General features: G+C 49.6%; 1 protein-coding gene across 1 annotated transcript; it reads left to right on the forward strand.

The window, feature by feature from the left end:
* Positions 1 to 731: 731 nt before the first annotated feature.
* On the forward strand, positions 732 to 3,578 carry DUSP5 (dual specificity phosphatase 5; the record flags this gene model as incomplete). Its single annotated transcript, XM_010288784.1, has 2 exons — positions 732 to 951; positions 3,109 to 3,578. Coding segments are annotated over 2 exons (690 nt in total), but the record flags the coding sequence as incomplete, so codon positions are not given.
* Positions 3,579 to 12,304: the final 8,726 nt, after the last annotated feature.

Genomic DNA, 12,304 nt, shown 5'->3' on the forward strand with positions numbered 1-12,304 from the left:
AAAGACAGTTTCTTGCAGCCAGGGGCTGGCAGCAGCTCTTGTGCATCATGGAAAGTTACCTGCGAGCTCTGAAACCTTCGTGTCGGGCGGTGGCTTTTTTTCTTTTGTGGTCTCGTCACACAGCCCGTGCTTGTGCTGAGGAAGGAGGAACCGAGATGACATCTCGGGGCGGGTGACGCAGCGGGTGCTGCACCGCAGAGAGGCGTGGGGGACGGGGCTGCCCCTCCCCGAGCCCCGCAGGGCTGTTCGGATGGGGAGCCTTGCTCCAATTTTTTTGCTTTGCTTCGCTTCACCTATGGAGGTGTGAGCGGAGGGGCTGAGCCCTGGGCTGAGCGAAAGCAGCCTCTTCCTCTGTCGTCCTCTTCCTCCCTGCTCGGATGTGGCTCCCCACCTCACCCGTGTTTCGGTAAAGCCTCGGAGGGAACGGCCCTCACGGATGAAAGCACTTTGGGTGCGTCCCAAGGGGCAGCGCGTTAAAGAAAGCAGGAAGCGTCCTGCACGCGACTGGGGCTGGATCTGACTTCGTACCTTACAGATGTGGACAAGAAAATGAAAACCTTTTTCCTGTGTGGGCTTTGCCATCACAGTGATTCACTGACCGGCAGCGCCGGGGGTGAAAAACCACCGGGGGCGGGGAGCAGGCACCCACACAGGCTCCCTTGCCTTTCTCTGGTATCGATAACCAAATAGCCCTGAAAAAGAATTACATGTTCCTGCTCCTTCTCTTCCAGGGCGGTCCGGTCGAAATCCTGCCTTTTCTCTACCTTGGTAGTGCCTATCACGCTTCCAAGTGTGAGTTTCTCGCCAACCTGCGCATCACGGCCCTGCTCAACGTCTCCAGGAAAAGCTCGGAGTCCTTCAAAGACCAGTATTGCTACAAGTGGATCCCGGTGGAGGACAGTCACACAGCGGACATCAGCTCACACTTCCAGGAAGCCATCGACTTCATCGGTAGGTCCAAATCAACAAATTTCTAGTTCTTCATATATTTAAAATTCATTTATTTTAAAATACATATTGGTGGGAAGGACACATTATTTTCCATATGTTCCCAGATGTCACAGCAAAAGTTTAGGCTCCCTCCCTTCTCCAACGTTGGTCCTGGCAGAGGGATTTCTGCAAGGAAGGAAGGAGTAGGGACATTCGGAGCAAGGCCTCTGTCCTCCTTTTTGGCTCTCCCGGCCAGGAGGCCAAGGAAGGAAAACGCCTCCTCCTGACTGCTGTCAGACAGATGAGGCGAGTGAGCTGGTTAGCTTTATTTTCTTTTCGAAGCAAGCATAGGTGTTAACTTCAGCACAACAGGAAGCACAGAAGTATGCCTGAACACCACCAAAGTCTTGATTTTTTTGTAAAGGAAAACCCCATATCGGTTCCTTGGAGTTGCACACCAGCCCCTGTAAAAGCTAGGTGAAGCAGGGCCAGCTTATTGCCTTGCTGTGCTGGGATATCTCAAAGCCAGGTCTTAGAAATCCACCATCTCCCCTTATCACAGAACTGTTCCCATTTCTCCTTTTGATCATGTTGGTATTTCACCCTTTAAATACCCCAATGCAAAAAGAATGAGGAAGCCTTCAGAAAACTTGGGGCCATCCCCTCTCAAACCTTTCGGCGTTAGGCTGGGTAGGTGAGCAGCGCACTGGCTGTGCCAGGTAGTGCAAAGGAGAGGCTCAGGGTGGTTTAGTGGGGTGGAGCGGCCTCAGCCTGGGTGGAGGTGGTGTTGAAATCGGTGCTGTTGCTCTCCAGGAACTTTTGAGAGAGAAACAGAATACAACCTCAGTTACAGACTGCTGGACTCATTGCTCAGCTGAGTTTGAATCCTTCAACAGTGCAGGCAGAATTACAAAAACCTCATCTGAGGGTGACCTCTGAGCCCTTCCCCTTCCTGGCAAGGGACTTCTCACACTTTTCAGGGAAACGATAATTCACAGCACACTTCTGTCCTGTCCCCAACCCCTTCTGATAGTTGTTGAGTCACTTGGAAATTTCCCAGATTTTGAGGATGACTTTAGATTTCACTTTCTTTTAAAATTGTGTGTGTGGTGTAGATGTTGGGGATGACTCAAATCCATGCCTGCCTTATTTTGTGCAGTAGTTAAATATAACCGGTTGTGGTGGCACCAGTCCCCTGGCAGACAATCGAAGGCAGGCAAATGATAACTTGCTCAGCTCCTTGTTGTTTCGGTGCCATGCACTGAGCACTATACTCAGCACACAGTTTTCCATAAATTGGAGCTTTAACATATTGCTCGAGGCAATAGAGCAGAGAACGTCTATTTTTGAACTGTATTTTTGTGTGGAAAGGATTTATTTTAAGCACATTCTCTTTAATCTAATAACAATCATTTTGTTGTGTGAGTAACCACAGTGGCTCCTGTTGTGTAAAATGGGTGCTTTGCATAAGCCTTTTATATCCTGACTTAAGTCCAAGCATCCTTTAACCAGACTGTAATTAGCAACTGCCTACCAGTCCTTGTGTGCTTTGTGGTGAGGCCCCAGGGAGTGAGCCCAGCCTCTCCACCCCAGGGTACCCACCAAGGGCGCAGCTCCTGGGACTGCCCTTTGCTGCTAACCGGCCAAGCAGGGAGTTAGGTTTGGACTTTAGTACTAGAAAAACAGGACTTTTCTTTAAAGCTGATGAGAGGAAGGCAGCCCTGCAGTTCTCGCCTTTGAAAGATCTGATGGTGGGAGGGCTGGCCAGGTCAGTCCTCTGAGCCACAGGCAGAGAAATGCAGGTATAGCAAACAAGGATTGCCCAGGTACCTGATCTGTCTTACAATGCTCTGCAAATTTAGTTGTTCCAAAACAGAAATAGGCATGTGGGAAAGAGACAGGGAAGGACTTTCCTGAAATATACAGAAAGAACCACATCAGGATCCACAGATCCTGAAACCAAGTGTCATCTGTAGCTCGGCTCCACCTCAGGCTCCTGTAGCTCGGCTCCTCCTCCTCTTTGAATCTCCATGTTACCCTTGGTACCCAACAGAAGAGCAAGCCTCTCCTTGCTGGTAGACTGGCTGTGTGCCATGGTCCACCTCCAGTACCGGGTACATGTCGCATTGTCTTCTCCATCCCCAACAACTGACATCTGCAATGACTTTTTTCCCCTAGATTATGTCAGACGAACAGGGGGCAAGATCCTGGTGCACTGTGAAGCGGGGATTTCACGCTCTCCCACCATCTGCATGGCGTATCTCATGAAGATGAAGAAGCTCCGCTTGGAGGAAGCCTTCGATTACATCAAGCAGCGCAGGAGCCTGATCTCCCCAAACTTTGGTTTCATGGGCCAGTTGCTGCAATATGAATCGGAGATCTTGTCTTCCACTCCCAGTCCCCCCATCGCCTCGTGCAAAAGAGAAGCTGCGTCTTTCTTTGCAGAAGAACTGACGATAGGCAAAAACTTTGAAGGCTCATGTTTTGCCTTTCCTACCTCAGTGTTGAGTTCTGTGCCCATCCACTCTCCCGTCCACCAGCTGAAACTCAGCCCGATGACAGCATCTTCGTCCTGCTGCACACCCTGGGGAGACCAGAGCTGGCGTGGTCCTCTGATCTGGACTGACCCCAATAAGAACATTTCATGAATGTGCAATAGAGAGACCTCATTGACTTAGGCTGAGACAGAGCAGTTGTTGTGGGTCATACTTCCCATATGCTGTGACTGTAAGACGCAAGTGCTCTAAGTGTGGCAGGTTTTCTGAACTTTTATTGTCCTCTTTTTAAAAAGTGCTTTTTAAGGTTTTTATCCACAGAGTGTGCACCCACTACTGTATTTCCAGATTCCTGGGGAGCAATGAGAAATCCATTTAATATGTTCTCAGTTCCCATCTCCTTCCCACCTTGTTTTTGAAAAGACCCTTATTTAAAGTTTCAAGCAATAAACAGCAGCAGTGAGGAAGAAAGCAAAACGAAAAGCACCACCTTTGCAATGGCAGAGGTGGTGGGAGTGAATATTCGTTATGGTTTTTCTCTGGCTTTCCTCCTCCCCTCTCTTGTGTCATGTTTCAGGGAGCAAAGGGCTGGGGCGGTGGGAGGGAGCTCCTTTCCCAGGACGCTGTTGCACAACCAGGTGAAAATCCCCTCTCCTGCTCCAGCCTCTGAAGCATCAGGTATTGACCACAGTGTAACTGGATGCCAAACCAGACCGTGGATCCATTCAGGTGTGGCATTTCCTGTACTTCTGCATTTGCCTTTGTACTGGCTGTGCTTTTAGCTAAAGCAGGGGACTTAACCGAAGCTATCAGGCTACCCTGCTGAGCTATTGTCCTCCCATCTGTTATTTAAGAACAGCCCTAGAATACTTGAATGTCTCCACAATCCTCATCCGAGTTACTTTCCATCAGATGACACTGTAACTGCTGGATTTTACACCAAAAAAACCTAACCCTGACAAGCTTGGCTCTAAGCCACCTCTTCCTCCATCCCTCCCAAGTGTTCCTGATGTGCATTATATGTGGTCAAGTGGTCTTGTTCAGTGTTACATGGCTTGCTTAGTGCGTGTCGTCACCTTTTAGCCAGCCTTCTGTGAAAACTGGTCAGATTGGTTTCTGTGTTTGCAGGGAGTTCAGAACGAGGGACTCTCCTTGTCTGCTGACCTTTTTAATTTTTTATATGTAGTATGTATGGGAAATGGCAATAATTTCCAGAAGATTTTGTGAATGTGAAAGAAGACCTGCAATGGTTTTTATGGAGTGTAAAAAATAATAAAGACCAAAAAAACACTGGGAAAAGCAAGCTGCTTTTACTTGGAGTAAGCTGCAAAGTGCTGTGGCAGAGCTTGATGGCAGAAGAGGTCACCTGAGAAAAATGCTGTGGCCCAACATTGGTATAAGGAGGGAGAAGAGGAAGGTAAGCACCCTGGGCTCTGCTGAAAGCCTCCAAGGTGCATCTCTACAGAGGGGAGAAGGTGAGGGGGAGGATTGTTTTAAACAGAATGACATGAGTCATGATGGCGTCACTTCCCAGCGGCCAGGCAGGCACTTCTGTTTTGATTCACACCTCTTTTATATAAAGACTTGCCATCTTGCTGAAGATGAAAATCTGAAGTAGTATGTGGCCCCCACTTCCTTCTCGAGTACACATGACAGGATGCTGCATGGCCTGGGCCCTGGCGTGATGCTCGTGGGTGGCACTTGTCATGGGCCACCCATGAATGTCACACCAAGGACCAGGGCATGTGGTTAATGCTCATCTTTTCACCTTTCTAATGAAAAAAAATAATTTGAAGTGCTAGCATCTCTGAGCCATTTCATACCCTTTTTCAGCTGAAAGTTCTTAGGCTCTTTCTGGCTCACCATTGTAGTACATTTATAATCCGCATTTCCAAGTTACTGAGTTGAAAAAATTGTGGTAGATGTCTGGGTGAGTTACAAAGCATCTGTGCCCTCTGAGGTCCATCCATTTGTAACATCCTCTTCCTGGGAAGCAAATCTCTTGGGTGAGAAGCTGTCATTAGAGATGAGCCTTGGATTTCTCCAGCTGGGGAGGTGAGGTAGGTGATCTAGTAAGAGCAGATCAATTTTCTGAAGGATCTGATTGAGCCCCTTGGGGAACTCTGGAAAGTGCTCTCTGCCTCTCACCCCCCACAAGCACCTGAGCAGAAAGGCTGGTAGGCTTAGTGGGAGGGGTGCATCCTGAGCAGAGAGACCTACAACCTTGCCAGAAACAGAACAGCCAACAGTGCTCATTAAAACAGCATAAAACCCCTTCTGGGGGAATTAACAACTCTGTTTCTCAAGGGTGAGGAAGCTGAAACCCTCTGCAGAGACAACGATATTTGCCATGGGAACCTGCAGAGCATGAGGCAGGGGGCTGAAGGGGTTAACTGGAGGCACTGCTGGCCTTGGCAGATTTGACCACAGCAGCTGGAAAAGATCAGGGGCCAGGCAGAGGAGTCAGGTATTTAGCTGAGGGGGAATGCAATTGCTCTGGTTTTGGAGAGGGGCTCTGATCTTGGGTTTTCGCACAGCGTGTTGGTGGATAGTGTTGGCAGAGGGAGATGCTGGGCTGGGATTCAGCAAGGATGGAGGGCCAGAGCCCCGCGGGAGCCTGAAGAGGGGTGGTGGTTGTGCCTGGGCAGAGGAGCCTGAGGTTTGTGCTCCTGCCCGTGCCACCCGGCACCATTCCCCTCTGCTTGGCTAATCCCATCCCATGGCTGAAGGAAGCCCCAGCATCCAGGGCACAGCGGGAGGTGCGTGCTCCCGTGTTCGTGCTGGTGCTTGCTTTGCTGTTTCAGTGCCAATGCAAGATCTTGGCCCACAGCTCAGTTCTTGCCCTGGCCTGCCTGGCAGATCCCAGCTCTCTGAAGGGACATCACAGACATCCGACCACAGGGCTCTGGGGTGAGAGTTTGTGCTCTCCTCCCTCCCTGCCCACGCTGCTCCCACGGGCAGGGAGGAGCTGAGGACACAGATACCAATGTGTGAAGGTGAGCATGACAAATAAGGATGGCATCTACCTGGGAGATGGGATGTGTGAGTTTGAACCCGCACGGGCAGGGCAGGAACACTGGCTCTCTGCTTCCAGACACCACCAGCACACAACAGCTACCTCCATCCTTTGGGAAAGGAACAGCTCTGATAGAGTTTTGTGGTTTATGTGTTCACCAGATTGTGTAGGATGGAAGATTTAGGGGGCTTTTCTACGCCAGATGTGCTTGGTTTTAGGTAGCGCACTCCTAGGGATGGAAGTGCAGGTCAGGCAGGTGCGTGGGTAATGTCAGAGCTGAAGGATGGGGGCTGACAGGGCTTGGTGGAGGAGTAGGCATCTCAAAAACAAAGTTCTGATGGAAAGTAGAGACCTACATAGCTGTAGGACAAAGGGAAAAGCTATAGCAGAATGCTTTCAGACAGCAGAAAATGCAAGTGAGGGAAAGATGCCAGGAATGCTGTACCCTCAGGCAGAGCTTTGATTACACCTTATCCCTTATGACACCTGAATCCAAAGAAGATGAGAGGAAATGTCACAGTAAAGGGGATTTTGCAGGTTCTGCTGCCCATGGAAGTGCTGGTTCAGGGCTGCCCTGGGACATGAGCATCTGACAGTCCTGATGGTGTACCCTTATGTCCTGGACTTCTTGGTGCCACTCGGGAGCTGTTTCAGATCGTGGTGTGAGACTGAAGAGGGCTTGTTCCACATAGCTTTTGATCCCTTGCTTTTAGGCTTGCAAAGAGCAGTCATGTTGCAAGCATTGAGTGCTGTTGCTCAGCCCCTGTCTCTGCTTTGCACAGGCTGCCTTTCCTTTCTGCCTCCAAGACAAACAAACTCTTCAAAAAACTGTCACAAAAAATTCATGTCTTTTTGTGAAGAGATTGTGAAGAGATCTGGGGTGGGGGTGGATAGGTGGGTGTTGTCCTTAAGTGTTCTTTTGGTCCCTATGTGTTGTTTTGGTCCATACATTTGCTGATGTGATTTGCAGCCTATGCTGGTTACAAAGGCTTCTCAGGCTTCTCCTGCTTCTCTGATTAAAGGACTTTCCAAAAGGCAGAAATTACATCCTGACCAGTAAAACCCAGGTAAAATTCACCGGCTCCATGGGAAGTTTATACTAAGGGTGCTCTTCTTAGCTTCTTGCCTTCTGGTGGTGAGCTGCTTTTTCCAGGAGACAAAGCCTCAATGAACAAGGAGTTCTGCAGGCGTTGTTATTTGTATGCTAAAAACAACACTAGCCTTGCCGGGAAATCAAAGGTCCAAATGTGCCTGTAACACGGCGCAAGTAAGTGAGGCTCCAGGCGTGGTGAATTTGACCCTCCATCTCCACTTTTCATGGCTTCACGCTAATTGGAGAGGAGACACGCTGCCAGCTCACTCTCTGGGAGGAAAAAGGCAGGAACCAATTTGCAGAGCCACATAAATATGGAAGTAGGATTTTTTTTGGCGTGGGAGGTGTTACCAGTACCACACATTACGGTTCCTTGGTTTTATCACATCGTAGGCTTTTACCGAGACATGAGTAAGTTCTTTAAATAAGGAGTATGAAAATAGCTTGTGAAATAGGTTGAGTCATCAGAGAAAATCAAATGAAGTTTTGACACCGGGGCCTCAGTTGTAAAGTCCTACTTTGTTTTATCGTTGCATTATAAACTATGGGGTCACTTCAATCTGTTTATTTCAGCTTCAAAATGCAAAGTACTCTGACATCTAAGTACAGCTTAACAAACGGGTTCATTTTTCCATTAGCAGCACTACTGCATCCTTCCCACCTATGAACACTTGCAGGGAATTTAAAGGTTACCAAGAAAATGGTTTCTGTGGTTATAGTTGAAATGCTCAGCACTTCTTCCAGCCTTGTCTAGTTATTAAAGGGGATTTATGGCACCTAGATATCCCTTTCAAGTACTAGCCTATCCCATGGAAATCACTGGCTGTTATTTGTAGCTCCTGGGAATCCTAGCAGGACCTGTTGTGCTAGGAGCTGCACAGACACCAAACAAGCCCAGAAAGCCAGTAACTCAAGACCAGGAGTGACTGTGGTAGATATAGAATGGGAGAAAGAAGTACAAAGCCCAAAAGCAGCAGCATTGATTTAAGACTCTCATATTTCTGCCAGGGATTTTTTTTGCATACACCAGAATAGGACCCATGCTGGGGAGACCACGGGTGGAAAGCACCTCTAGGAGACAAGCGTGCACGGGATCCATGGGACCCATTGGATGTGCTGTACATGAGCAGAAGTGGGAAACACCTGTAGTGTAAATCCTACATGACACAGGGGTCTCTGCCCCAGCCCAGGCTTGCTGTGGTCACGACCAGGATTTCAGGACAGGCAGCGCATAAAAGTGTTTGATCTGCTGGGACTGTGGGATCGTCAGAAATGATAAGGAAACTGATAAAGACCTCAAATCCCTTTGGCACAACCATTTTTCAGACTTGGCTTTACTGAGCTACTCATGTTAGCAAACTCACTCACATGAGTGAGCATTCATCAGACCAGGCTTAGGTGTCCCAAGTGAAACGATAATGTAGTTTTTAACGGTCTCTCTCTCTCTTTTTTTTTTTTTTAATGAATAGTGGTTTATTTCTGTCACCCAGATACTCCATTTCTGAGACTCCTTTGTAAAGCAGAGAGCGTTTGATAGTGAGTCATCTCTCATTATTAAATTGCCCATACATTGCGAGCTGCCTCTGGGCCCTGATCCAAAGCCTATTGCCTCCAGTGGGGAGGATGGCTCCTGAACACAGTGGGCTTCGGATCAGGCCCTGGATGGATCTTTATGTTAAATGTTTATTTTAAGGAACTGCTTTTTCTAATTGGAACTAAACTTGCTGCTGCATTGAAATGGAATATGAGGTCTACAGCCCTCAAACTGGAACAATGGGTATAGCCTCTCTGGTCTAATGCCTCCAATCACGGTAAGTCAAGTTAACTGGAAAATCAATTGACACAAACTCCAGCATGACCATTATCTGCCATCTGGCTGGGCCCCGAGGGGCTGGCCAAGATGAAGCAGTTTTCTAACAGGGATGGGGCAGAACTGTGCATGTTCATCTCCTAGAGATGCTTTCAACCCACGCTCTCCCTAGCAATGCCCATGTTGCCCCAAGTAATTACTGTGGCTAATGGAGAGCGCGGAGGGTCGGGCAGTCTGGGACCGATTGTGGGCTCTGCCCTTGGCTTCCCAGGGCAAGCGGTGCAGCTGCTCTATATGCTCCTGCTGGCACAGTCACATTTGTCAAAAGCATAAAGGAAGTGAGTGAGACCTGGACTGACCGAGCTGACCAGACAGATCCCTTGAGTGTATAGAAAAGGACTGTAGCAGCAGAACTGTGTTTTCCGCAGCACAGCTCATTTCTCCTGCAGAGGATGTTTCTGCTCTGTTGGTACAAAGCAGAGCTTTGCTGATGTGGCTTTGCTCACACAAGAAGCATTTTGCTGCTAGAGTGGACCCAAATTTCTCTCTAAATCTTTCTCGCAGGCTTATCCATATGTCTCTGCATCCTGCCTTGCATCAGGGATAACGATATTGATCTCATCCTGAGAAAGGCGTAAGGCTTTTTTCATGTTTGCAATGCACATTAGACCCATGGACAAAGGCTATCCTAAGCACAAAATCTTGTTACCATGATGTATTTATTGTACTGTGCTTGCGAGGCCATATGTTCCATATTACAAGAGAGAGTTTCATGGCTTTTTCCCCCCCACCCCCCCCCCGGATATAATGTTTTACTTAGTTAAAAACAAAACCCATCGGGCAGTGCTTTCAGACAACCCCCACGGAGTAGAGCAGCCGCTCTGCCAGGAAGCAGGCGATGGGAGCCCTGGGTGGGTGGCAAGAAATCCGTGTGCCACCGAGAGCTAAAGCATTGACACGGTTCAGTTTACGAAACCCAGCTGTGAAGAGCAGCTGGTTTTCTGGCAGCGAGCGTGACATACGCAGGCGGATACGCTCGGGAGAATTGCTCAGGGGCTACCGGTGGGGAGAAGGGAGCAGGGGAGGGTATGTGGTTCCCTGTGCTACTAAGTGCTAAAGTGGCTCCTGGCAGTTCTGATTACCAAACCCAGCTGCCACGAGCTTTTCTGGACTTGAATGTGAGGTCTGGTGGGGATACGCCTCGGCTGTGTGCGTGGGGAAGAAGGGGGAAGCAGAAGGCTTCTGCATAACCAGCTACCGCCCTGCTCGAAGCTCTGGCTTGCGGGGTCCTGGGGAAGGGTCATCGGGACACCGGGGGGATGTCTGCAGATGGCAGGGGAGGCTGCCAAGAGGCTTCAGACAGTGTTCCCATCTCGGTTTCTCTTCCCATTTCCTTCTCTTCAGCCCCGGTCCAGGAGGGAGCTGTGGAGGCCAGGGGAGGCAGCGGGCACAGCAGGCCAGGACAAGGGGAGATCATGTAGAATAAACAGGGAGACACTTCCTGAAGGGCCTGAAGGGCTGGAAAAGACAAAAAGGATGCCCATTGTCTGGACCCAACTGTGAAAAGCTTGGGTGTGATAGGAGAAGGATGTCCTGCTGCCCCTGGGCTCAGCCTGGGAAGAGCCTGAGAAATGCTGAGCACTAATGGGGAGGGAGGTCCAAGATAATCCCCCGGGGTAGTGGTTTTCCTTTCCATGATAAAGCTGGAAGTTATCTTTGCTTTCCTTTGATCTTCAAAGGACAGGAGGAAATTTCACACTTAGGGGAGGCCACCCGTTGTCAGGTGAAGCTGCTGCAGCTTGTGAAAGTCGGTCAGACACCATAAGGCCAGGAGCTCACCTGCCTTAGTGGAAAATGCCTCGCAGAAAGGAGACTGCCTTTTCCCGGGGCTGGTTTTGGTGCCCCGGTTAGAAAATCACGTTTTATTGTGGATCCGGAGGCTGCAGATGGATGGCTCAAAGAGGGTGTAAAATCCAGGCGATGATGTGATTCGTCAGTTTGGATGTGTATTACTTTGTTGGATGGATGCAGTCAGCCAAAATCATGACTTTTGTTCAACTCTAATTACAAATTTACCACAGCCGCCTCTTTCCAGGGTGCTAATGAGGAGCAGAGGAAGGAGGAAAGGGATTTTTCGGTATTTCAGGATGCTCTGTGGAAGTCAGATGTCCAGTCTGGCATCTCTGTCAAACATAATTTTGTCTGTACTGGCCACAAAGACTGAAAAAGCTGCCCTGAAATGAGGCAGCTTGGGTCACGGGCCCACGCGGGCTCTCTCTGCCCATTACCACGCATGCTGAGCACTGACATTCAGGGACTTCCCTGCATCCACCCGCCAATTCCCCCAGGGAGTCTCTGTGGCCCTTGGTTAGTCTGTGTCCTGGCACTGCTGGGAACGGGTTGCAAAATATCCCTTTAGTCAATGAAATCATCCAACCAGCAACACCTCCGGGGCCGGGACAGACATCGCCGCTTCCCCTCCGTCCCTCACCCACTCTTTCATAACAGAAAAAAATCAGTCTTTATGCGAACGCAGCTTCAGAGCAAGCAGCCAGTCCCGCAGATGGGAAGCATATATTTGTGTCTGCATGGCTCTGACTGCCAAGATCGGGTTTACTGCTCGCTTGAACATGAGGAGATTCTTTGGAAGTAAAACTGACCGCTGCTAATTCACCTCCTGATCTCCCAGGCTCGCACTGCTGTCTGAGCTGGCGATCTTTCACCAGGAGTTTGGGCTTAGGCAGGTCTTCAGAGATCACCCTTGCTTATGATTTATTTTGATGAGAACCAGTCGATTTTGTCCTCCCAGGGCTGTCCCCGAGCCCTGCTGGTGGATGAGCAGGTGCTTCGCCCCCCAGGGAACATCATCCAGCCCCCCGAAATCGGCCACCCCCCTGCCCCGATGCCAGTGAGGTGGTGCCGACCCAGCCCCGCTCCAGGGCAGCCCCCACCGAAGCCAA

This window comes from Phaethon lepturus, unplaced genomic scaffold, assembly GCF_000687285.1.
Source record: "Phaethon lepturus isolate BGI_N335 unplaced genomic scaffold, ASM68728v1 scaffold41436, whole genome shotgun sequence".
Taxonomy (NCBI): Eukaryota; Metazoa; Chordata; class Aves; order Phaethontiformes; family Phaethontidae; genus Phaethon; species Phaethon lepturus.